The sequence below is a fragment of the Dryobates pubescens genome, chromosome 11, assembly GCF_014839835.1.
Source record: "Dryobates pubescens isolate bDryPub1 chromosome 11, bDryPub1.pri, whole genome shotgun sequence".
Lineage (NCBI taxonomy): Eukaryota > Metazoa > Chordata > Aves > Piciformes > Picidae > Dryobates > Dryobates pubescens.
In genome coordinates this window covers 16,385,713-16,412,429 of record NC_071622.1, presented here as the reverse complement: position 1 = coordinate 16,412,429, position 26,717 = coordinate 16,385,713, and the positions used below count along the sequence as shown (strand labels likewise).

General features: G+C 40.5%; 1 protein-coding gene across 1 annotated transcript; it reads left to right on the top strand.

Annotated features, from left to right (window-relative positions):
- Nucleotides 1–1,345: 1,345 nt before the first annotated feature.
- On the top strand, nt 1,346–25,715 carry TECR (trans-2,3-enoyl-CoA reductase). The gene is made up of 13 exons (XM_054165452.1): nt 1,346–1,419; nt 12,554–12,604; nt 13,101–13,152; nt 13,473–13,517; nt 14,849–14,952; nt 16,725–16,840; nt 16,959–17,064; nt 21,512–21,584; nt 21,682–21,725; nt 23,049–23,106; nt 23,836–23,924; nt 24,898–24,943; nt 25,041–25,715. The coding sequence occupies exons 1-13, from the start codon at nt 1,393–1,395 to the stop codon at nt 25,166–25,168; spliced, it is 939 nt and encodes a 312-aa protein (XP_054021427.1). The 5' UTR covers nt 1,346–1,392; the 3' UTR covers nt 25,169–25,715.
- The last annotated feature ends 1,002 nt before the right edge of the window (nt 25,716–26,717 follow it).

The window sequence follows — 26,717 nt, the reverse complement described above, 5'->3', positions numbered from 1 at the left end:
GATTACTTTTCTGTATTGGATTACTTTAATTTGTTTGGAAGACTGGATATTATGAAGAAATTATTTACAGTGAGGGTGGTGAAGCACTGGAACAGGTTGCCCAGGGAAGTTGTGGATGCCTCTCCCTGGAGGTGTTCAAAGCCAGGTAGGATGAGGCTTTGAGCAACCTGGTCTACTGAAAGGTGTCCCTGCCCATAGCAGCATGGTTGGAACTAGGTGGTCTTCAAAGTCCCTTCCAACCCAAACTATTCTATGAATCTATGAAACTTTTTTTTCTCATTGGAGGAGCATCTGGAAGTGAAATAGACTGAAAGAAATATTAGCCTATTTGGAAAAGCAGTAATTTTTGTTTTCTTTGACATAGAAATCCCAAAGGTTAACCATCCCAATTAGTAACAGGCTTGAGAAGCAGCATGTGTTTTGAGACACTTTCACAGGTTTGCCTATATTCACACTAGCAGTAAAATCCTGTCCTGATGCATCTTTCTGGTCAGCCTTCTGCCTTTTCCAGGAGAGGCCTTTTCTTTTGGTCACATTCATTCTTGCTGTTTGATTTAAGTAGCTTTGATGGTTATAAATTCATGGAAGCAAGTTACATTTGGGGGCTGCAGACGGCTTTCTAACAGTGTGCAGCGTAACTCTTTCTGTCTAATGGACATTTATGGTAGTGAAAAAAAACAATTTTTAGCATTATAGAATTTGCTGATACTTAATTGCCTCGCCTATAGAAAAAGAGTATCACATAATAAAGACTGGTTGTAGGAAAAATAGTATCAGCCTCCCTACTGCTTTATGCCATCATGCATTTAATACTCAGCGGCTGCAGGAACATGCCACAGGAGACCTCAGCAGAGTTCTGTTTTCAGTCCAGTCACTCCTGAAACGTGAGGCAAACTATCGGGGAAAGAAAGGAGGATGTTTCCCAGCCTATCATCAGTTATATTTTTGCAGATTATCTCATTAAACTATTTCATATCTGTGAAAAATATTAAATACTACCGATTTCCTGCAGCAATTCTATAACGTTCAAAGGAAAAAAATTAATTACTATTTTGAATAAAATGCCACTGAACCACTCCGGGCGGTCTGTGAATATTGCTCTTCCCTCCCAGTTTCTGAGCACCGGGAGCTGCAGGACTTGGCTTGTGCGAGGTACTGGCGGTCCCCGCACTGCTGCAGACTGCCTGGGGTGGGTGCCGCTGCCCAACGCGCACCGCCGAGCAGAGGCAGCGTCCGCGGGCGGGGGTCCGGGCGCGGGTCCGAGCGCCACCTCCCCTGGCCCGACGCTGCCTCTGGGAACCCCCCCACGGGGGCTGGGCGCCGCCTGATTGGCCGCAGCGCGGGGCCCCAGGGAAGGTGCCGCGGCGGCAGGAGGCGGCGGCGGCCCGCAGGATGGGCGGCAGAGTCGGCTTTTTCGAGGTGGGTGCGGGCAGTAGCGCGGGGCAGAACCGGGGGTAGGGGGCGGGCGGGGGGGCTAAGCCCGGGTCAGGCCCCGCAGCATCCTGCTGCTAGCAGCCGCGGATGTCCCGAGTGCCGGCGGGCACCTCTCTTGTCCCGCTCCATCTGCATTGTAGCATCGGGGAGCTGGAGCCATCCGCTCCTGGGTGTGCCAAGGCAAGCGGCTACCTCTGGAGACGGGCGGAGGAAGCCGGAGGGGCACGTCTGTCTCTGTGGTTTCCTCAGAGCGAGGGGGCAAAAGCGGTCTCCGCCCGCCCCGTCCTTCCTTTCCCTGGACATGTTTCATTCGCTGCTCCTCTTCATCTTGTATCCAGTGATCCTCGGACATGGCTTTGGAAAGCCGGGGTAAGTGGAGTCTGGGGTGTCTGTGTTGGACTCTCGGTGGTCCGTGAAGGCTCCGGATCAACGGCTCTGGGCTTCCCGTGGCTCTGCCCGAGGGCAGGGCCGTGCCCAGCCCTCCGGGGTGCGTCCGGCAGTGCATCCCAGCCGTACGGAGAGAGCTAGAGCGAGGAATGTTCTCGGCATCGTCTGTCCCCAACTTTTTAGAAGAGCCTGTCGCTAGCCGCGGTGCACCTCGCCGAGAACCGTCCCGCTGAGCCTTCCGGCCCGGTGCAGGCGTGGCCCCAGGCGGCAGCGGACTCGGGGCGGCTCGGCGGCACGGAGCCGGCGAGGAAGTTCATGCCCTAGCCGGGAGACCGGCTTCCAGCCCGGCTTCTCTCGGCAGCGCAGTGAGTACTGTCCGGCGGGAGGGAGCGAGGTCGAGCTGCCCCCGCCCCAGGGCAGGCTCCACCGGTCCTGTGCTAGCGCCGTGCGTTCGCATCTTCCGTGGGAAATGACAAACGACCGGACGGGGTTCGATACAGTCAGCCCTTCTGTGTTCGGAAAATGTAAAGTATCCTGCACCTGGGGAGTGTGAAGGGTAACTTGTCTCTTCGACTTACTTAAACGGCCGCGCTGGCTCTTTGCTAGAGTTAGTTAGCTGGCTAATACAAAGGTTCTTAAGAGTGATTTGCATTGGGGAAAAAAAAAAAAGTCGATATGCGCTAAATGGTGGTGATCCTGAATGTGTTTCTGTAGGCTTACAGTTTCTCCAGCACGACTCGTCTAAAAAGGAGTGCAGTTCCTCCCATGTGCAAAGTACTGAACAATTGTTACAAAATTGACAGAATCCAAATCAATCTAGAAAGCAGCTGCTCCAGTAGTTATTTTCTGTAACCCACAAGTTGCTTTTCAAAAGTATAAAAGTGTCCTGGACATCACAAACAATTCATCAAAATAAGCTGTAGCTCTTGTGGGCGTGCGGTAGGCATCTGCCCTGTCTCCTCTCTGCACTGCTGACTCCTCTTGTCTTTTTTAGGAAAAGCAACCAAGCTTTTCACTACTTACTGTATTTCTACCAGTGTCCCAAACTCTTATGAGATCCAGACGCAGGAGCAGGCACACCTGTGTTACCCTGGTCTGCAGGTTTGCTCTTCTGCCTCAGTCTTGTTGAACTTCATACAAGCACTTGTTGTGCTGGAAGACCTCGAAAGCATGGATATCATTATTGTTACCAGATTTTGCAGAAAAGGAAGCACAAAAGTAGAATGACCTGCTCCATCCTGCTAGGCAGAACAATAGCAGCAGATGCATGTCTTTTGAGTCCTAAGTAAAGATCCTGTGTCTAAGCAACATTAATCCAAACTTGTAATGTCTCATTTATGTACATGGCAGCCTTGTATGTCTTAATCCTTTTTCTCTGTACAACAGATAGTGAGTGAAAACAGATTTCCCTAGCTCGTACGGTGACTGTGTATGAGCTGACTCAGGGTGAAGGATGTGGATAAAGACAGCCTAGGCAGTGCAGCTGCATATCACTTTCTGTGGGGTTCTTCCCACTGATTTGCTTACTATTTTATATTCATTGAATTTGAACTCTGAATTTAATTTCCTCACCATGCTTTGTTGCTCTTCTGTGGTGTTTCCTGATAAGAACCACAAAGCACTTCACAATCACCAACCTGTTGCTGTCTGAATTTTTAAGAATATGACTGTTATGATTTAAAAAGAGGTTTATTGGTAGACTATTTCTTCTTGTTGAGTTTGTGCATTTGATCGTGCTTAGGACACCATCATCGGTTTCATAGGTTCCTGAGTATATAGGGAGGCCCTCTGCTTTATGCATGAATAAAACTGTTTTGGTGAATGAACTTACAAAAGGATGGGCAAGAACATCAGACTGAGTGCTGAGACACTGGCAGTTAATTCCCTTCCTTTTCCTTATCCTTATCAGAGTCTTCCTCAGTGCAGCTAAAGGTAGAAATGCTTGAAATTAGGCAACATTGTATTGAAGTGGCTATTAAGAGGCCAGTGAAAGGCAAATTTTAAAATTGCCTGTGTTGAAGCTTAGTACCAAGAATTGTGAGCAACTACCTAATTAAGCCAAAGTATGCTGGACCTAATAGATGGACAACAAAAAACCCAGGGTGCCTGAGAGATTCCCCTCTACTTACAAGATGTCTATATTAGAACAGATAGGCAAAGTCTCTGATGGCTGCCTTTACATTGCTTAGAGTAGGTCTTGTTTACTTCAGGTATTGGTATGTTTCGAATTTCATCTCTACTTTTCTATCACTGATAGCTCAGGAGAAGCTTAGAAAGAACAACTACAGTTTACAAAAGCATGTACATACCTGAAAGTGCTGCACCTGATAATTTGAGGAGATTCACCTCTGAAAATTCAGAAATGTGTGATAGACACCTGTATCTAGATAATTAATATTTTGTATGAGTGATCATTTCTCCAGAGTTATTAGAGAACAACTCTTCTGACCTGTTTTGGATATGTTTCAGAGCTTATGACACAGTTTATTTTAGAAGTGCTTGCTTTTCTCCATTCCATACAAAGGATGTCTCTGTGACATGCTCAGATGTGAATGTCTCCAGTAGAGAGCTCTGAAGTTTGGCTAATGAATTCTACCTTTTTAACTTACTTGACAGGTTTAGGTGCTCTGACTTCCCAGAGGAAAGATACTTGAACCAATGAACTTATACTGTAGAAAATCTGTGTCATAAGAGCCACAGTTGTACTTTTATTTGTTTAACTGGCTTGGATGGGAAATGTTTTTTGTCAGCAGTGATAACCAAAAACGTTTAGGAGTCTTCACTCTGAGGATAGGTTGACCTGATAGTATTGAACTGCAGTACATTCTAAAAGCAATAATGTACTGCCTCCCCCACCACCCCGCTGGCATTTAAAGCTTCTCCCCCTTCTGACTCTGGTGAAAACCCTCTGAATGCAAGGGGGGCTGACTGCTGCCCTAGCCAGCATTGCTGGGATGTCACAGCTCCTGTTACAAAGGTTTCTCCCACTCAGAGCTGTGCTGTCTAAAGTCTCATCAAGTAAGAGCGTTGAGAGCAAGTGCCAGCAGGACTACAGAGGATTTTAGGATTCTGTACCCTCCAAGAGCTGCCTGAGCAAGACAAGGCTACATATGAGAGCTCTGAACGGCTGGTTAAAGGGACACTACTGAACATTTCCCTGCTGTTTGGAGATACCTGCTTTGTTTTCACAGCTAACACATAATTATCACAGAAAGAGATGAGAAGATAGGGAGAAACATTCTCATCACTTCTCCACATGCTTACCAACACTTTCTATGGTCAGTTGTGCTGCTTTAAAAGACAACAATGTATCCTCTCCCTGTGGAGCTTGAGGGAGAAACTTTGTTTTGTTTCAGAAAATATGGTAGTAAAACAATACTTGGCAGGATGTACCTTGAGCTACTCAGAATTTGAAGGCTATGTCTGAAATCAGAAATCTTATTTTAGAAAAAATAACAGACTTGTTTGGAATATATTTTTAATTTAATTGACACAAATTTTGTGACTTCAGCTGTCAGTATAATGGCTCCAAACTTCTCAGGACTTCCTGAGCTGTGAAAAGACAGCAGATCTAGCCTTGAAACATCTAAGTAAAAAAAAAACACACATCAGTCTCTTCAGTTCTATGTCAAAAACATACATACTGCATGTACATTTTGACATCCATGCAACAAATGACCCATGAAGAGTAGTAATGAAACTATAGATTCTGAAGTTCAATATTGCAAATTGCAGTGCTGATGCAGTGCTACAGGCTGGGATCAGAGTGGCTGGAGGGCAGCCAGGCAGAAAGGGACCTGTGGGTACTGGCTGATAGTAGGCTGAACATGAGCCAGCAGTGTGCCCAGGTGGCCAAGAAGGCCAATGGCATCCTAGCCTGTATCGGGAATAGTGTGGCCAGCAGGAGCAGGGGGGGTGATTCTGCCCCTGTACACTGCACTGGTTAGGCCACACCTTGAGTCCTGTGTCCAGTTCTGGGCCCCTCAGTTTAGGAAAGGTGTTGAGTTGCTGGAACATGGCCAGAGAAGGGCAACGAGGCTGGTGAGAGGCCTCAAGCACAAGCCCTATGAGGAGAGGCTGAGGGAGCTGGGGTTTAGCCTGGAGAAGAGGAGGCTCAGGGGAGACCTTATTGCTCTCTACAACTAACTGAAGGGAGGTTGTAGCCAAACGGGGGTTGGTCTCTTCTCTCAGGCAACCAGTACCAGCACAAGAGGACACAGTCTCAAGCTGCACCAGGGGAGGTTTAGGCTGGGTGTTAGGAAGAAGTTCTTCACAGAAAGAGTGATTTGCCAATGGAATGGGCTGCCCAGGCAGGTGGTGGAGTCACCATCACTGGAGGTGTTTAAGAGGGGACTGGATGAGGCACTTGGTGCCATGGTTTAGTTAGATGGTGCTGGGTGATAGGTTTGACTTGATGATCTTGAAGGTCTTTTCCAACCTGGTCTATTCTATTCTATTCTATTCTAAATAAATTATTGTAATTTCATGAAGAATTTATAAACCTCTTTTACCTTAATGTTTTCATTGTAGAAAATAATTGCCATAAACTAAAGCATTGAGGCAATGAATATTCTCTGTTGTGCATGGAAAATGCTAGGTGTTGAAAAACCTGGATGTCTGTTTAGTGCTGAGTTGAAGTTGGCATAGGTTCTCAGATGGCAGCACTCCAACCTGCTTCATAGTGACAGTAATACTCAGTGAATGATGTGACCCTTCAGTATGCCTGGGAAATGTGCAGCTCTCTGTTAGCCAGTGTAAGTAAATACCCACTGAGTCAGTATTAGCTGTTGCAGGTTTCTTTTCCATCTTGTGTATCCTCCTGGAAGATGTCATGCTAGTAAAATCTAGAAAGCTTTCATAGGCTTTCAAGAGTCAGAATTTGCTGTGAAAGTACAAATCTCCAACAGCTTTTCTGTTCTGTGAAAAATAAACCAGCCTCTCACTCCAAGGGAATATACCTTCCTTTTCCTTCTTAATCATGCCTACACCAATTCATTTTATCCCCTATCAACTGTATACATTGATTTGTCTTTCTGAATTATAATAATTTGTAGCTTTATACCTGTTATCATCTTCAGGTCCAGGCCCATGAAGCAAATTGGGGTTTGCCATACCTTCAGGTTATACACCTAGCTTTAAGAGTGGTTATACAATTTGGTTAAGGTATCCAAGTTCACTTCAACTCTACTCCTTCACTATGCAGTGTCCCAGAAATCATCCATTGCAGGGCAATGCCAATCAGGCTGACAGTGAAAGGCAACAATGCTCAAAGCAGTCCAGAGACAGAAACTCAGGATTTCTCTTTTGTAGGAGACTGCACTTTTCACTGGAATACATTCCTGCCTTCTCCTGCCTGTACTTTCTGGTCTCTTGAATCCTTTATTCCTTGCTTGGTGGACCAAACCTTCTGTGTAGGAAATGGCAGAACACTAAAGCAATTTTTTCATTTCCTGTCAGTGTGCCTAACCATTACATATGAAGTATGAAGAACAAGATCATCTCTTTAGATTACATTTTAATTTCATTCAGAAATAATCTAAATCCTGCGCATTGTGCTGACCTTGGGATGACGATGCTTACTGGAGCGAGGTGCTCGAGGATTTAGATGCTAGATTGCCTAATTAACAAATCTGAAATGGGTGGAAGAACTAATAATGTACTCTGAGTTTCAGCACAGTTCAGAGAGTGGTTCTCATTGTCTTGTATAGGAACAGGACTTAGAAAAGTGAGGAATAAAATATGTAGTGTGAAACTGTAAATGTTTGACATTTAAACTCTACAAAAGTGAATTTTAATTGTATAAAACCTTTTGAATATGAGTGTAATGATATCTCTTCTCTTTATAGAAAATGAAATAATGTAATAAAATTCCAGGTGCATGATATATGAGTCAATTGTTTCAGAGAGGTAAGGCTTTACTTAGTTGGACTGCTTACAGAATTAAGGTCCAGCACTCCACAGGTAGGATGATGAAATTTTACCTCGTGGTTAAACATTTGCCTTGCTTGCCCTTTAGGAGTTCCTCATACAGTATGTGGCTAAGCTATGGAACTCCCTGCCTCTGGATTCTGTGCATGCAAAAAGTTTATGTATGTTTAGAAGGTAATGGATAAACTAATTGAGGGAATATCCATGAAAAGCTGTTAAATACAAAGGCAGCACTTTGGGTGCAGAAAAATTACAGTCTGTGTCTGCCTTTTCCTTCCAGTCACTACATCCTTGCCCTGATTTATTACTTTTTCTGAGTCACCTGCTGCTGGCTGTATCAGAAAGAAAGATACTGTTCTAGATGGATTCTTTGACTCCTCTGCAACAGTTTGTCCATTCCGGTGAAAGAGACGTTTCAGTCCGCAAGTCGCTTGTAGCAGCAGCACGAACACAGTTTTCAGTGTAATTACACTTAGAGGATTCTTTGACTCCTCTGCAACAGTTTGTCCATTCCGGTGAAAGAGACGTTTCAGTCGGCAAGTCGCTTGTAGCAGCAGCACGAACACAGTTTTCAGTGTAATTACACTTAGAGTAGTTTCCATTTGGCTTAACTCCATCAACTTCAAGAAAGCTATTCTTGATATGCTGTTGTGTGAGGTCACACAAAGGCTTGTTTGCTTCCTTCAGGAACAACACGGTCTACCAGAAAAGTCTAAGGAAGCAGTGAATTTCACAGGGAAAAAAAAAGAAGGTTTAGAAAGATTTAATTAGAATTATGGCATACACTGAATGTTTTTTTCCTTTAGTGTTAAATTCACAGAACATGACTTATGTAAGTACTCTTAATAGTTCAGGGAGAATGGTCTCTTCTCCCAGGCAACCAGTACCAGAACAAGAGGACACAGTCTCAGGCTGCGTCAGGGGAGGTTTAGGCTGGAGGTTAGGAGGAAATTTTACACAGAGAGAGTGATTGCCCACTGGAATGGGCTGCCTGAGGAGGTGGTGGGGTCGCCGTCGCTGGGGGTGTTCAGGGCGAGGCTTGACAGGATGCTTGGTTGTATGGTTTAGTTGATTAGGTGGTGTCGGATGATAGGTTGGACATGATGATCTCGAAGGTCTCTTCCAACCTGGTTAATTCTATTCTATTCTATTCTATTCATTCTGCATTACTGTTTCTCAGAGTGCTTGGTTCCTAGACTGTCAACCAGGTAATTTCAAAAGAAACCTGTACAATAGATACCTATGTCAGTGCTCACAAAATCTCACTCAGCTACAGTTTACTCAATCTGCTGGCTGTAAATGTCTTCTAATCGAACTTCCGAGGTGCACAGACATGCTGATTGTGTTGGTATTTCCCCAATAATTATCATATAATTTTTGAAAACCTGTTGATCCTTAAGCATTTGAGAAGTCGTTAAACTGCAGGAATTTGATCAACTCTAGTTTTGTAATCCGTTGCAGGAGCACCACAACAGGTGGTGCAGGAGCACCACCTGTTTGCTCAATGGTTTTTCCCCTATGAACAAACTGTTCTCCCTTTTATTTTCTCAGTAACATTTTTAACAGTTAAATGTACTTTTCTTGGGTTATATTATATACTAATTACTTTGTCCTTGATAATACTAATCAAGGAGTCTTCTGTTTTTAAAAACACCGTCAAACTTTACTTTTTATGCACAAGAAGAAATTGGTCTCCTAAATATTGAAGACATAAATTTGTAGTTGCTTATAAAAGAGTTTTAACATAGCCATCTTGCACATATCAGCCTACTGACTGAGTTCTACTCAAGGTTGTTTTACAGAAGCCATAATTTAAAATGTCTTTAAAAATTCACCTAATAAGTGGAGTGGAATTCATACTGCACTAGTGCATGCCAACAGCCAGTGTCCTATTGTGCTAAATGCCTTGAAAACACATAGAAATGAAAGTTCTCTGAGCCAAAAAAAATATGTTTGAAAGGGATGACATCCACCAGTAAGTGTTCCAAGAACAGCTTGCTGGTTGTCTAAAAACTGTTGCCAACCAATACATTAACTGACTTGGTGCTGGGCCTGGATACTGGAAATACTGCGTTCAGTGCTACGTAAGTTCATTTGTCTTTGCCATTGTGTTCAGAAAATGCAACATTTCTTGCTTTGGATATCAGGGCTTTTCTGTCCCTTATGCAGGGAATATCTAAGCAGTGGGGGATGTTTTGATACAGATAGGAGGTGTGATAACTAGAGGAAAAAGTCACCTTGTTTTCACTGTGTTGTCACACAAGTTTCTATGGGTTGGAGTGGAATCTAAAGGTGTGTTCCTGTGTCTGCCTTTCTGAAAAAGGAAGAAAGAATGTTTGATATTTTCTTAGGTCTTGAAAGTAACTGAAATGTTTGACATTCAGGAACTGGGTGTCAAAAAACAAAACAAAACAAACACTTCCTCCCTCCCTGTCCCCCCCCAAATAAACCACAAACCCCACCCAACCAGAAAAACAAACAATAAAAGAAACATTGAATACATTAGGTTTCAAGAGGCTTCTGGAATCTATGTAGTGCAACTCCTACTCAAAGCAGGTATAGCTAGATCAAATGGCATTGGATCTTGTCCAGTTCAGTTTCAAATACCTCCAAGGATGGAGATTCCACATCTTCTCAAGGCAACTTGTTCCAGTGTTTGACCAAGCTCATAGTGAAAAAATTTTCTTGGATCTGATTAGATTTTCCCATATTGCAATTGGTGTCCATTGCCTCTTACCATTATACTGTGTACCTTCAAGGAGAACCTGGATCCATCATCTATATAGGCTTCCCTTAAGCATTTGAAGAAATGGGCCAATACCAACAGGTGTGTCTGTTTGGCACGTCAACAAAACACCCTGGAGTTAAACCAAGTAACAGTATAGATCTGTGATGATTTTGTTCTCTCCATGGATTCCAAAGGTTCACAAAAGCACATATGTGTCTATGCAGACACACCCATGAAAACCACAAAGCAAGAAAACCCCCAAAAGCTCTGTAATTTTTAGTCTGGCCTTGTGCACAATGAGAGTAATCCAATGACAAGAGTGTAGGTGCCAGAGAGATGTCCAAACCATCTGTAAGTGGCCTGGAGAAGATTTCTCTAATACAGCCACTTAAAATTACTCCTGGGGGATTCTCATCCAATATGTATACACTGGGAATGGGTATGGAATGGGAAGGAGACTGCTAAAGTTATGGGCCCTGCTGCAGTCTGTAGGGCAGCCCAGTGGTATTCATTGATACAAGAGCTTTGAGATATGCCAAAGGTTTTGATAACCCTTGTAGGAACTTGGCATGAAAAGGGACAAAAAAGGGTTTTACAGCCTTCACAGTATTTGTTCTGTGGATTGCAAGAGTCAGAATGCTTTATTACGAGAACAGGCCTCTGGGAAGGGAATCCACCTCATTTGCTTTCTGATAGAGATGTCCCACAAAGACACTACAAATTGAATTTTGTGTTATTTCAAATGTACAAAAATGAAGGAGAGACATACAGTATCCCAGTAATCTGCTACACGTAGATGGTGGAAAAATGCTTACCCACTTGGAGTTTACAATGCACAAGCAGAAAACGTTACTCCATTAGTATTCCTCGTGGAGATCAGATTTGATACTTTTGGTTGGAGCTGAAGTGTTCCGTTGCTGCACCAACAGAGGAACAACAGTTTGGGACAAGTAAAATAAGGAAATAAGATACTTGGACCAAGTGATCTCTTCAAAGCAATCCTATTAGAAAGATACTGGGCTGTGACTCCTATTTTTAGCAAGGAATCATCTTTGAAATCTAATGTTAATCTATCCTCTTGGCCAGTTATACCAAACATAACTGATACTAGATGTTTATTTAAACACAACAAATTCTTTTTGGTACTAAACAATGATAGTGTCAGTCATTTAGTGCAACAGACAAGCTTCAAGCTTTCATTTAGATATACCACAGAATTCCATTACAAAGTATTTTATGAGAACAAATTACATTAAACACCGTCACTGTATCTTAGGTCTTGCTAGCTTGCCACAGCTGAACTTTGAAACATCTGAGGAATTTTTGCTTGGTTGTTGATTAAAATTATAACCTTTTGCCAAAGTGCCATTTGGTAACAGAAATAAACTGCTCTTTCTTTTTCAGAGCTGTAGCTAAACCATTGCTTGGAATATGCAGTTACTAATAATACAAGGGATCTGAGAGGCAAGAGTAATACTGAATATGCCTACAACAACCTTTTAAGGTTTTGTGATGTCCAGATTTTAAGCTGCATCTACTATTTATGCCTGCCAATGCTTTCCACTGTCTTTATAATTCAATGATTTGGGAAACAATGCACATTAATCTTCAAGCTGCATGTCTTTGGCACGTTCGCTTATATGCATATCTATGCACAGTTACATCTTTTCCCCTCAAACAGTCTTTCTAGTTTTACAGATCAAAAAAGATCTGTTCCTTAATGGTTCCTGTGAAATTTATCCTCATTTGTTCCTTCAGCTTAAGAAAATACCCTAGGTAACTGTGTTTTAATCAACAAATTAGTTATTCCTGCTTCTGAATATATCTATCTGAGAAGACAATTTATTTGGCCAAGAATTCTCTTTTTTTTTCCCCCTTTACTTTGCAAGTTGAGTGCTTTGAGAACCTGGCTATGATTAAAGCTGTCTTTTGACCACATCCATAGTGTTTTTAACATAGTTCAAAGATCAAGAGAAATGGTGTCTCACTCTGAACAATGACAGTGAATATGGGAGTCAACTAAGTTTAGAGATTATTTAGCCATTTATTGGTAATTATCATTTTGTCTCCTATCAGGTGGAAATCCTTGACTGGAAGACAAAGAAACAGCTATGCTTCCTAGACAAGGTAAAACAAAAATCTGTTTAAAATGCTGAGTGACTATTGAAAAATGACTCATTTTTCTTAAGTAAACTTAGTGGTTATGAAGGGTGTTTCATCTCCTCATATCATTTGTTTGGCCACTGAAGAGGTAATGATTATGCAGACTTTGTACTGTCTACAGAGTACTTCAACTCTTTTCTAGAAGCTTTTGGGCAAAGAGCACAACTTCACCTGCTTTACTAAGATGGTGCAAGTTGTGCCTTATGCATAGGCCATTGAACTGTCACTGCTATTGCAGAGTTTCTTGACCACTGATAGAGAAGCTGCCTCTGAAACAGATGCCACAAATGATCCTCCCTTTCTACTGTAAGAAGTACTCTGAATCATCCAAACCAACCCTAGCCATCTGTAAGAAAGTTATGCTGTTACATTGAGTTATATTTCTACTTGTATACTCTTACATACAGTAGTTGTCTTTCAAAATATGCATCTTACATGTGGAATACTTTTTGTTTCCTAGGTGGAACCAAATGCCACAATTAGGGAGATCAGGCTGATGTTCCATAAATTATGTGAGTATGACTTTTGCAGCAGTTCACATCACATCAGAATACCCAATATGTAAATAAGAGGAAACAACATCTTTTGAAACATGTTGTACACACAGATAATATTAAGTAACCTGCACATTAATGTAATGATGTTAGTATAATTGTCTATACCATTGTGATACAAATTTATGTTTATAGTGTTGCATAATTTCTTTCAGATATTTGTATAAAATAAATAATTCTGAAAATGTTTAACCAAATCTTATCTTGTTCTGTTGCATTCATTAGTCCATGATCTAAAATAAACACTGTATATCACACAATTCTGTATGGTCTTACAGATCCTCAGTGGTATCCAGCAAGGCAGTCAATAAAACTTGATCCAAGTAAGTACTTGTGAGGACTAGAGTAACAAAGCTCTGAGCAGGGGCCAGGCATAAAAGGTGCACTTTGCATGAGTGTTAGCTCTTAAGAATGAGTTTCCAGCTATGTTAATTAGCACTATGAAGGCTGAAGAGAGTGCTTGACATTTGGTAATTAACTCAGGAGTCTGCACATTGTTACAGTGCACTTTCCAACTACTGAGCACTTTTGCTTTCAGACAGGCAGCACAGAATCTAGATACTAATTTCCTTAGCTGCAGTGAAATGATCTCTGCAGTGATGCTCAGCTGGGAGTACTAAAAAAAGTCTATGAGTTAGAGCTATCAATTCACATATTCCTCTGCTCTCAGGTCAGAATTACAGTTCTTTTGAGGTAAGCAAACCATACTGCCATGGACGTAGGATTTGCTGATGAAGCTGATGCCATCCGGCTGACTTCATTAATGCAGTTGTAGGTATTGCTACTAGAAGCCACTTAGTACGTGGCCTGAGGGCACAAGAAGTCCAGCTGTGTTAATTCATATTAGCATTCAGTATAAAGCACAGCACTTTCTTCTTTCAATTCCATTAGCATAATTTTATTTAAACTGTCCCCTAAAAGCATGCTGGTGAAGATTATTTAATTGTGTAGGACCTATCTATGCAAACAGATGTCTAAGTATCTTATTTCCTTCTTCAAATATCTGCCTTCACAGAATAACAGAATCACTATGGTTGGAAAAGACCTTTAAGATCATCAAGTCCAACTACTATCTAACTCTACCTTGTTAGAATCTTCCATGGAGCTACATTGTGAAACATATCATGAGAAAATGCTGGCCTTTTAGAGATGCCCCCAGTTCTAGGCATTAAAAGCTTGAGTACTGGTTCAAGTCCCATGGAATCACCTCCTAGTTTGTTGGGAACAAATGAGGCAATGAAACCTCTGTAGAAGAGCCTTTCTATGTCAGCTTATCCTAGGTTCTGTCTGTCTGGTGATTAGCAATGAGGAGAGATGGTGGTGCAGCTGACGAGGAGGTTAGTGAACCTCCAGAGCAGTAAGCCATCAGCAAATTCTGCTATAGCCATGGTGAAACAAGTCTACTAGACTAGGCAGGCACATAGGACTGAGAATTCTCCACACTGTCTTGGTGTGAATAGAGGATCCATCCTTATATGCAATTACAGGGATAAATAAGAATTAGGTATAAACATTCTTAGTTTGTTCATTGAGATTCCAATAAACCCATGTCACACCAAAGAATCTCAGATTGGTTAAAGCACATCATAAAATTAGTATACTGTCAAAGTTGACTTGAATTTCTTTGAGATGTAATTACTTCTTTCCTTCTCAGAAGGAAAGTCACTGAAGGATGAGGAAATCCTGCAGCATCTCCCTGTTGGCACAACTGCTACCTTATATTTTAAAGATTTAGGGCCACAGATAGGCTGGACTATGGTGAGCTATGCGTCAAGTCTGAGCCATTTTAATGGCTTTGTTCCATAATTAATCCTTACATCACTTTTTGTATTTCTCCAGTATTTCTGCATGATGCCTGCTCTGATAGTGGATGCAGGCAATGAATCCTCATTGCTTCAGTTCATTTAATTAGGGAAAGCAGTAACATGATATTCTGAATGCCTTGTTCCCCAGGAGAGCAGCAGTGGGAAACTTGCTGTAGGGTAGGTTTGCTCTACTAAGCTAAGGTTCAGATTCTCAAATGGATTTAGAAATCTACTGCAAAATCACTAGGAACTGTCTAAATGCCTTTGGGGATCTGCTTCATGGGGCCTGTGTAACTCTCCTGACAAAGATCAGGATTATACTGCTACAAGTTTCTCCTGCAGTAAGACAACCAATAACCCTTCCAGTTCTTCAAAAGGCCCATTATGCACATACACAGGTTCTAGTGAAAGAGCACAATACAAAGGGCAAAGTACCCAGTAATTTAAAGACACATTTGCCATTTCTTAGCTATGAGACATTAATAAAATCTTGTGTTAATGACAAACAGCAAAGATAATGTTCACAGGACATAAAAAAAAGTCAAATGTTCTGCAAGACTGACTATTCACATCATTATTTTGGATGCAATGCCAAAAAAAGGGGCAGCTATTACACAACCCAAACCCCAGTAAGACAGCAAAACTTCTAATGGCAATGTAAACTCCACGACACACATGCATTGATATATACTAAAAAATATCACAGTGCAGAGTAACACCAGACTTCTGCCATTCCACAATTTTCCATTTACATTCTGCTGTCCCTGCCCTTCAAGCTACTTCATTCAAACACAAGCTTAGTCTCATCGAATAAAAAAGACAAACTTCTAATTGACAATCAAATCTGATCTTCACCAGAGAAAATGCTGGTTGCTACAGAAGTTAATAACACAACTTTTCTGAGTGTTGAAATAACTCTAAATTGATTAGAAAACTCTTGGATTTCTTCTTATTCTTTTTTTTTTTTTTTTTTGAAGTGCCATCAATTTAATTTCTTCCTCTGTAAATGAAGTATGGAATTACCTTCCTTACTTATAGAAGTGTGGAAAATTAAATTGTTAGTGTTTGGTCCAAAGTTAACTTCAATTTAAAATTCTGTTCCCAAGAAATACATACCTATCTGAAATGAAATTAGATAATGGCTTCTTTGGTGTCCCCCCCCCCCCCCCCCCCCCCTTTTTTTTTTTTGGGTGTGTGTTGACATTAATGATTTTTTGCACATAGTATTCATGATTGTTTCCTGGGACATCTGCTGTGCTAACTGTTCATACAGATGGGGTCCCCTGTGAACACTTGCAAGCTGTGTCTCCAGTTTAAACAAAATTCATTCATTAAAGTGCCTCTTTTTCAAGATAAATTCTTCACCAAATTTCATTTTAAACCAAAATAAAGCAACAGTTTTTGAAGGCAAGAGGAGGGTGAGAGCTGTGTAAATGTAACATGCATGCATATTTATCATGATCTCTGCGCTGCCATGGTTATCTTTCCATGCCCATACTGCGTTGGCTGCACTGGCGATGGCCATTGGTATGCAAGTGAGGCAAATGCATTGCAGATCACTTATGTGCATGTCTACCATTTTCATAGCTTGCTATTCCCTCCCTGCCTCTCTAATGCCATCTTAGGTCAGTGGAGCTGGTAAATCCCACTGCATTAATTATCACAGAGACCAAAGCAAAACTATCATCTAATTCAGCTGTCTAATTATTTTCTCTCTTTTTGCAGGTGTTTTTGATAGAATATACAGGTCCATTGTTCATCTATTTTCTGTTTTATTTCCGCATGCCTTTTGTCTATGGACTGGATGAGAGTTTTACATCAAGACCACATCCAGTAGTTAAGTAAGTCTGTTTGCAGGCCTGAGCAGTATTTCTTGTTAGCATTGTAGTCTTATTCCAAATGTCTTGCCACGCGTGTGTTTTTAAGCACTCTTAAATGCTTTTGTCTTGCTGTTTCTAGCTTGGCATGTATCTGCCATTCTTTCCACTACATCAAAAGGTTGATTGAAACAGTATTTGTTCATCGGTTCTCCCATGGGACTATGCCACTGAGGAATATTGTGAAGGTAAATTGTGTCAGAATCTATCCACAGCCCCCCTTACAAGTCTAACCTAGCCAACCTATGCTCTGTCTCTGCAGCATAGAGTTGGTGTGGCTTTTGTAGTAGTGCACAGCAAATCTCACCAACAAATCTTTAGTTCTTTCAAAAGACTTCTTAATGTTGCTGTTGTATAACACATGCTGCCATACTGTTATTCATGTTGCAGTGTTCTCAGTGCTCTCTTAAAATATGAAACCTTCAGACTGTGAGCACTTTGTTTTCACTCAGCTAGCTCCTTGGGAGTAAAGGTTTCAGTAACAGTGTTAATTTTTAAGGTAGCTCACCCAGGCACAATATTGGGCGGGTTGCTTTTTTTTGTTGTTTAAAAATAAGTACTTTTTGAAACAGTTATTTTACACCCTTGTTGCTCCTAACACTCTCTTTGCTTGTTTTATGCAACTGTAAATTTACCTTTGATCCAGCGCAAAGCAGCTTGGTTGCTCCACCTTTTCTTCTCCTTGCAGAAGCACTCCCTTATCTTACCAGTGCTGCTGTGGCACATGGCAGCTGTTGAGATGAGGACTCCTTGTTTCCTAGGTGTGTGTGGAGTAGTGCAGTGGGCAGTTATTCATGGGCTGGTGTTACTTTACAAATGTTTGCAACAGACTGCACACTGCATTAAAAATACACTTTATGCACAGCAAGACAGGAGATTACCATCTACAATGGGAACAGTGTATAGTGTAGTATCAGCATTTGGGTATTTAACATTTGATATTTCGACAATTGCTTGGAATTTGTCCTATGGCAGCGATACTCTCAGCAGCTCTACCCTGTGGCCAGCTCCTTACACCTTTGCATCTGGTGGCAGTTCTGGTGATACCTTCATGTGTTCTAAATGGAAGTACAGTCTGTAGTTGAGCAGCCCTTAGCAAGAATCCTCACTAGCAATTTACTGTGTTTCCTGCAGAGCAAGAGTGCAGGGGTTGTTAAAAAGCTAGCAGATCTCTTAAAGACTTGTTCTTGACACAACAGTAGCTAATGCATGCTAAACAACAGATAAATTAGCAACATTGCCATGAAAAAGAAACTGTACAGTGTGATAAAACTTGATTATTTTTACTGCCATCTTTGACAGCAACTTGTTCCTTTCAGAGGATACAACCTATTGCTGCTCAAAGTGACATTTGTACCAGTTAGTCTAATCACTTCTGCTTTTCTCAGTTTGGTGGTACTTGCTTTTGTCTGTAAAGTTGCTCATAGCTCTTCTTCTACCAGCTTAGTAGTGCTTGGGTTTGATTTGCTTTAAAATTTCATTGACTTTGGTGGTGCTACTCCACAATTGTGCCAGTGAGAAAAATATTACATCCTCTTCCTTGCTTTCCCTTGTGCACAGATAGTAGATGGAGCTTCTTACTTGAAGCGTTTGATCACATACACAGCAGATACAGATAGCTTATTTCCTAAGCAAAATGGAGAGCTACCTTTAACAAAAGACATTTCAGCCTCAATAAGCAGAGAACTGAGACAGGAATTTGTGAGCTTTATGATTTTCATCCTTTGTTTACCAAATGGGAAAAAGTGATGCCATAAAAGGTAGCAGGGGTTCATCACAAGCAGTTCCTGCTATATACCAATGTAGTATAATTCTTTCTAAGATATGTGATTTTTCTGGGCAATGGTAAAGTAGAATATCTGATTTATCTGGACTTAGTAAACAACTGGCCTAGGAAAAATATGAAAGGGATTAATACAAAAATTGTGTGGTGATAAAGGAACTAATGAAAAGAAAGATGATGGTGGTTGTGCCAGAAAAGGATCTGTCATATCTTCAGTAATAGGGAGGTACCAGTGGAATTCCTCAAAGATTAGTGTTATGATTGGTCTTACTGAACATTTTAATGGGAAAAAAAGGGATATTGGCACTTCCTATAAAAACATCTGAAGGAAAGAAAACACTAGACCTGAAGAAACACCATTTTAACCAGAAGATAATAGAGTAAGGCAGCAGGATACATGCTGGCCATGAGTAAACATAAACAGAAATAGTTTTGATTGTCACAAGAATCATCAATTGAAGAAAACAAAAATCTTTACCATAACTTTGTAAACCTAGAAATAAATTATTTACCTGATCCTTGCAATATCTGAACTTGACTCACAAAACCTTTTTTCAGAAGAGATTGTTTTAAAGCTTAATTATTCACCTGGAATATGAAAGACTCACTAAGACAATTTCTTTCTTTGAAGTGAATCTGTGAAGTCTGCCTGTGCTTTGCTGTTCCTGTCTGCACCTGCTTTTGTACAAGCAATAAGGCTTCTAGTGGCTGGTGGACGTTTGTAGTTATTGCTAAGGACCTTAGCAGTGGCAGACCCCACTTATCCTAAAGCTCCTTTTCTTATAACTGAGGAATACTCTTGCAGTGAATCATGCTCCTTGGATGGATAGTACTTGTTCTGTTTAATTACAGCATGTCTTGTTGGGAGCTAAGCCATGATTAATTTTTAAATTTAATTTCACTTTACCGAAATCCACTGCCATATAATTCATCCTCTGGGGAAGGTTTTTCAAAAGGTGCCATTCCAGGATTACAAGAGACTGTTTCCACCTAATTTTGTACAGCAGTTAACAGCATGTAGTAGAAGGAGGTAGTGTCGGGGGGAAGCAGTAGTTTATGGATAGGACACTAACCAGATGACTCGTCACTGGAGTCATTCTTATTGCTCTGCTGCTTTTCCTAGGGAAAGGGAAGTCATCACAAGAAACTCACCTGATCTCTATGCCATTTATCCCATCTGATCTGTAATTATTGGTTAATAAATTGCTGTTTCTCATTAGTTATCTATGAATGCATAATCTCAGAGCAAGGACATACTGTATGTTTGTATTACAGCATACCCAAGAGGGTGTCCATTGTGCCTGAGGTTTCTGTGCACTTCAGTGGCTCAATTAGCTTTGAAAAAAAGTGGAAGTGCAACAGAATGTTTGATAAAACTGCTTCAGCAGGTGGGGGGGCTTACCCCTCACCATCATTTTCAGAAAAACATACTGTCAGACAGTGTAGTCAGCTAGTGTGGGTTGCAGATGCAGAAAGGTAATCACTTTGGGAGGTTTTATTGCTAGAAATGAAGTTCTGGTATATATTAGGAGGAAAAGGCTGCACAATTCAAGCCCTTCAGAAAATGTTACACCAGTCAGGACAGGAAAGAATGCAGCACTGGGTAAGAATTTTGGCTGCAGGAGTAGGAAAGGAAAGCTGTGAAAGAGAAACCAGAAAGACCTAGAAATATCTAAAGTATGTGAACCTATAGGAAAGCCAAGAAAAGTCATCACTGGAAGGAGGATCAGTGTTTTACTTGAGACTGAAAATAGAGGGGAAAGAAAGAACAGGAGAGGTGTGAAAAGTAGATAAAGAGTTCAGTTTTGGTCTTGCTGAAGCCCAGCTGATAACCAAACATGCCCTCAAACATTAAAAACTGAGCTGCTAGGTTTGATAAAGGAGGAAACCTCAATTGATGAGAAGCAAATTTATGAGTTGCCAACAAGCGCTAAAGTCTGTTTGCAAGAGAACAGCACCTAGAGGTGTGAGCAGAGAGAAAGAAGAGGAATGGGCCAAGAAAATGCCTACCTCCTACCTACAGACATATAAGGAGGGAGAATTTAACTTGTCACCAAGATACTGAAGCAGCAGTATCAGATTAAAAACCACAAGGCTATGGCAGGAAAACCAAACAAGAGGCAGAGATTGTTAGAGTAAGATTGGTGGGGTTTTTGTTTGTTTGTTTGTTTGTTTGTTTTGTTTTGTTTTTCTTTTTTTCCCCACAGATGAAGCCTTGGCAGGCTTCACAAGCTCTCAGATTCATCAGGTATGAGTTGGTATAACCATTACTGATGGCTATGCTATCAGTTTAGAGAATGGAAGCTGGATCACAGAAAATCAAGGGCAGCAGCACAGGGGATAAACTAATGTGAAAGGGCAGAGGAAAGTGGTCAGGTAGGAAAAGTTAAAGCATGGGAAAGAATGAAAACTGATAGGAAAACTGAAGGAGAAGACAAAGAGAAAGATAGGGCAATACAAAGTAATAAGCAGGGAAGAGAGCACAGTATATAAATCTCAGTTTACAAAATTTCAGGGGTAAGCAAAATAAGTCTGTCTCTGTCATGCAGTCTGTATGGCACTTCATCTGTGGCCAGATGGATTGCCAAACAATTGGTTTGCAATAGTATGATTGCACTTTATAATAAACTATTTATAAACTTAACAACTTCAAGATATGTAAGAGATGTTACTCTATGAGCACTACTTCCTGTTATCAATTGTCATCTGCTCCCACCTTACCACACTATTATAATTTTTTGCACTATCAGCAACTTGAAGGATCAGACCAATTGATTGTTGTCAGCAGTCCTTGCAGTGAATACTGGCATAGAGGATTGTACTAAAACAAAGAAAAATTCCCTGTTTTTCAGAACTGCTTATATTACTGGGGATTTGCAGCTTGGCTTGCTTATTACATCAATCATCCTCTTTACACTCCGCCTTGTAAGTAGCAAACCAGCCCTCAATATGATTTAAGTGCTTAAGTGTTTGTATATTTGTTCTAATCACATGTAAACTCTTTTTTGTTTGTTTTTAATAGCTTATGGGAAAAAGCAGATCAATTTTGCTGTGATCATGTTTCTGGTAAGTCTACTCTTATTTATAAAATGCTGAAACATGTTGCTTTATTTCTTATGTTGTCTAAGTGAAGGAGTGAGAAAGACAAACAGGTATTTCAAACCTGGACACTTGGGACATACTACTAAAGCTGACACTTGCGTGCAGAACAGATAAATCTGTCAATATTTAATGTGATCTTGTACACAAGGGAAGATTTTGATTCAGTATCCATTCCAAGACTGGTATATTTATCTGGTTAAAAGGATCCTGGAACTACCAGTTTGTGACATTGTGTGAAAAAGCCAGCGAGTTTATTTTGTGAACTGTTTACTGAGAGTTAAGAATCACAACAGGCCATAAAACTTGGAGACCTGGACAACTAAGTATGTTGGTGATAATTTCCAGTGAGAGAGGGATTTTTACAACTTTCCTTATGAAGCAAAATGCTGTCCATTCTCACAGTTCCTAGGAATGTTTCACACAGGCAGAAACACTCTTAAGTGCAGCCAACAAATATGCACCCATTTTTCCTATGTATGTGTAACTTGTTTAGAACATCAGCTATTCACCTACTTTGGGAAACTAATAATCAGTGACTACAGGATCTCAAAGCACCTTCCCAGTATGAAAACTCTGTAAATTAATAATCTATTCCCTTTTTATAGAGACACTACATACCTGAAAGTACTGATCTGGGAATAAAACTCACCGGAGACTGGCCATAATCATATAAATGGGTCATTTCAATACACTTTCTACATAATTGATTAGGAAAGCATTATTTAAAACCAGTGGAGGAAGCTGGTCGTGATTCATATCAATTGTACTCTAAAGAAGAAAACTTACTTAGAGGCCAACCTGTATCTTCCTTGGGATTTTAAAAATTTCTGAGAAAATAAAAGTATCCAAATCAGATTTTCAGATGCTTTTAAATACAAAAGAATAACAAAAAGTAAAGCAAGTATCTCCTGGGTTTACTTTTATCCCCTTCGGTTTAATGCCTTTAGATGTCATGAGGATTGCATATGGAGCAAATCTGATCTTTTGGACACTGAATTCACATTTGCTGGCAAATACCATTAATACCATAAATATATAAGAAACTATAATATCCACTCATGTTTGAACAAAGATTTTCTATCCTCCTGTTAGAGAGCAGTCTTGGTTAAATATCTTTATTAGGGTGCCTTAACTCCCATTTTTAAATCTTATTTATAGCAGAATCTTTTATTTTTTCTACCTTTTTCTTTTTTTTCCCCCTGAAGTACCACAGGGAAGGAAAAAAAAAAGTAAGAGACTAAATAGAAGGGAAGCACATTTTTAACTTAGTCACACTTTTTCTTGCAGCTCTGTGAAGCTGGAAATTTTTCCATTCACGTTGCGCTCAGTGACCTCCAGAGAAAGGGTAAAAACTTGTTGTCATTTTTCACTTTTGCACAGCCATTTGGTACTTCTACAGTTACTCTACCTCGTGAAAGACCCGACCCTGGAGAGTGTTGACACCCACCAGCTGGCTGCTGTGGGTGTGCAGGTTGCTCAGCACTATAAAGATTGGCTTCTAGGAGAGATAAGACAGTGCAAGAAATCCTACACCTGATTGTTAAACAGCACTACTTTCCTTACTGTAATTTTTATTGGTTAGGGCCAGATTGTGTTGGGAGGAGCAATCAGTTACACTGGTAATGCAAAAGGGAATAGTGCTAGTATCAACTAGGCTTTGGGAAGCAAGGGAATGTAACTTCACTGGCTTCTACAGGGGGCGGGCACAAGACCTCTGTGCAGGCCAGGGAGCCTTGAGCATGAGCCAAACATCTTACCGCTATCAACTATGATTACTACAATGCCACTCTGTGACAATCTGAGAAAACCTTTAACTTTTAAATATAGAACTTGAGGTACCTGTTATGGGAGTGACTGTGATCAAAGGCATCTATAGATGACTTTCTAATGCTTGGAGCATTTCCTTGAAGTTATCCTATTCCCTTCTGTGGGTCCAGAGGACATCCTGTTTCCCCACATCCTGTTTGTCTGTCTGAGAGTGATGAGACACAGGAGTAAGCAGATTTGGGTTATCATAGAGGAAACAATTTCTTTAGGAGTGTGAATATTTTATGATTTGTTTTCTAATCTATAGGATCCAAAACCCGTAAGATCCCATATCCAACAAAGAATCCTTTCACATGGCTGTTTTTCTTTGTATCTTGCCCTAACTATACATATGAGGTATGTATTCTCAAATGGGAAGATTTTAGTTTTGCTGGATATATTTTAATTTCTTTTAGTATGTCAAACATGAAAGAAACCTTTGAGATGGTTTGGCTTGATATATTTCTCCTCCTTCCCTAAATCTCATGAAATCACACTGCAGACAGGAAGTTATCTGTTCTTCCTCTCCTCCCTTGAAGCAGTAGTTACAGGGCTAGCCTTGAAGACACAGCTCAGACCCTGGGCCTGTGATTCAGTATGGCTGCTAAACAAGCCAGATCTATTTTAAAGCAGTGCACATTTTGCAGAGAGGACAGGAAAATTGCCACTGGATGTGTGTTGTGTCTGGTGGAATTACAATCTAAGAGAGCTCAGGAATAACACACTATGCAGGAAGATAGAGGGCAGATGAACAGAAGAGACTGGTAAAGAAAATGGGAAATAGGCCCAGGTTGTCTTCCCCATTTCCACAAGTTACACAGCCACTTGTGTTGATGGTGACTGCTTTAGAAGCTTGAATCTGTTTATTCCTTCATATTCCTTAATCAGGATTTAAAATCTGGACTCAAAACCAGTTACAACCAGTGCAACTCAGTGTAAAATTTGCTCTTTCACAAGACAGCATCAGGTTTCAACTTCAGTGGAAGTTACCAGACATTAATGAGAACGCCATTTGGCCTCAGACTAGAGAAAGTCACCATCCCTAGCACTGACAGAGACATGACAAATAAAAATTTGGCAGGAAAATGGAAAGGACACTATGTTGTAATGCTTAAAATTTTGTCATGATAATAGCTATGTAGGCAAACATAAAGGTTTTATTTATGATAATATGGCACTGTTCACCTTTTTGGCCCTAACACTAGAAATGGATATGGCTGACCTTGGCTTTTTTATTTACCTGTACTAGGACAAGGTTGGTTTTGATCAATAGAGACATAAATGCAAATGCTGTCACCAGAAATATTTTAAATTTCCTTGGCCAAAACAGGTGGGGACCTGGATCAGTTTCACTATCATGACTCAATGTGTTCCAGGTGAGTAATGTTTTGGTACTTCACCTTGAAGTAATGTCAGCAACAAGACTGTTTTCAATGCGATAATGAAATCTGTCTTTTTCTTCTTTCCTTCCAGTGGGGCTATTCACCTTTCTTTGCTTCATTCAGATGACAATTTGGGCAAAGGATAAACATTGCACCTACCTACGGGAATTCAAGGATTATCCAAGTCTTCGAATGCCCATTATTCCCTTTTTGTTATAAAAGGTCTAATTTGGATACTGCACAGAACTTCAAGAAGAAAAAGTTGATAAGCCTACCCAATAAGTGAATTTATTTAAAGGATTTTGGTGCATGTTGAAGCTCCACTGCTGAGAGAAACTGTATGCACTTGAAAACTACCAAAAGCCTCTACAGTTCACTGTAACTTGATTGACTTAGGTTTTTTTGTACTAGTGTGTTTAGACTGATGGATCAGAGATACCGAGAAGTATGTGCTGAAAAGCAGCTCCAAATTTAGCAGCGGTATTCTGAAAGATGTAAGTGCATTGGAACGAGGACATACCAGCTAACTACTAGAGAGCTCTGCTCAGCCAGCACAGCCAGCTGACCTGAAGACAGTTGCATGATCTGCTGCCTTTGATTTGAAGAAGAGTGTGCTGCCTGGTGGCAGCTGCTTTGTAACAAATAATGTTACCAAAGAATACAAATGGCTTCTGGAATAAAGAAACAGGCAATATCTCAAATACCTGATTTGGGTGTAACCTCTAATTTGCCAAAAGAATTTGAACCAAGAAGTATTTGTAGCAAATACATCCTGTGTTGGTTTTTGTTGCTGTTGTTTGGTTGGTTTTTATTCGTCTTCACTGGTAAACTGCATACTAGTACTAAGGTTCAGGTAATCTGATCTATGCTCTGTGATATCTGGTTTATTTTCATATAGCAAGTCCATATGATACTGAAAGGACTTTTGACCCAGCATTTTGTATCAGCATTTTCTGAATAATTTTTAATACACTTTGTAAACACATGAAGTCACAGCTAGTCCTCAGAATGCTAGCTCCCTTCCTAATTTCAGTGCCAGGGAGAAAAATCAGCTACATTTTGGACTTCCTGTGTTTTCTCATTCACAAGATGGTCAGTGGGATTTGGTTGGGTTTCGTGCAAATCTAGTCAAAAAAAATAGAAGATTGCAATTGATCTGAATGACATTTTAAAGAAGCCTAAAAGAACAGGAAGAAAATGCACAGATACTGTTTTGTTTCATAATTTATTTATCTAAAATGGATGTATGGAAAACGTTGCAACTATTTGTAAGGGCAAAAGATGCAATAAATTGTAGGTGGTATTTCGAGGTCAGTTGAAATAATTCTGGCAAAAGAAGACTAGAGCTGGTGGCTGAAGTTTCATGATATTTTGTACAGTCAAAAGCAAGAATGTCCTTCTCTCTATGTTTTTTCTTTTAAATCTACATCAGTTGAAGAAACAAAAAAATCTAACAAAGGAAAATGAGTCATGAGGTTTGTGATGACAGGTTGGACTCGATGATCCTCGTGGTCTCTTCCAACCTTGGCGATACTGTGAAAAATACATGACCCAGGTTGTATTTCTGTATAGCATATCTTGAAGAAGGTTTCTTAGAAATTACTGTATCTGGTAGGCAACTGAAGCAATACATTATTATGAATGGTTTTCAGTATTGTTATTTTCTACTGGTTTAATTGTGAACCAGAGAAAAGAACTACATGTCAAACGATTCCCCAGTGAGGGCAGGGTGGAAATTTTTCTTCTGAGGACAAAGCACATCCCCTCT

What these genes read in the sequence shown, in the direction of transcription:
- TECR (XM_054165452.1), top strand. Translation starts at nt 1,393, where the DNA reads ATGGGCGGCAGAGTCGGCTTTTTCGAG. An exon ending in TTGCTGTGATCATGTTTCTG is followed by an intron (nt 21,726 to 23,048) that starts GTAAGTCTACTC and finishes TTTTTCTTGCAG; the next exon opens with CTCTGTGAAGCTGGAAATTT. An exon ending in CAGTGACCTCCAGAGAAAGG is followed by an intron (nt 23,107 to 23,835) that starts GTAAAAACTTGT and finishes TCTAATCTATAG; the next exon opens with GATCCAAAACCCGTAAGATC.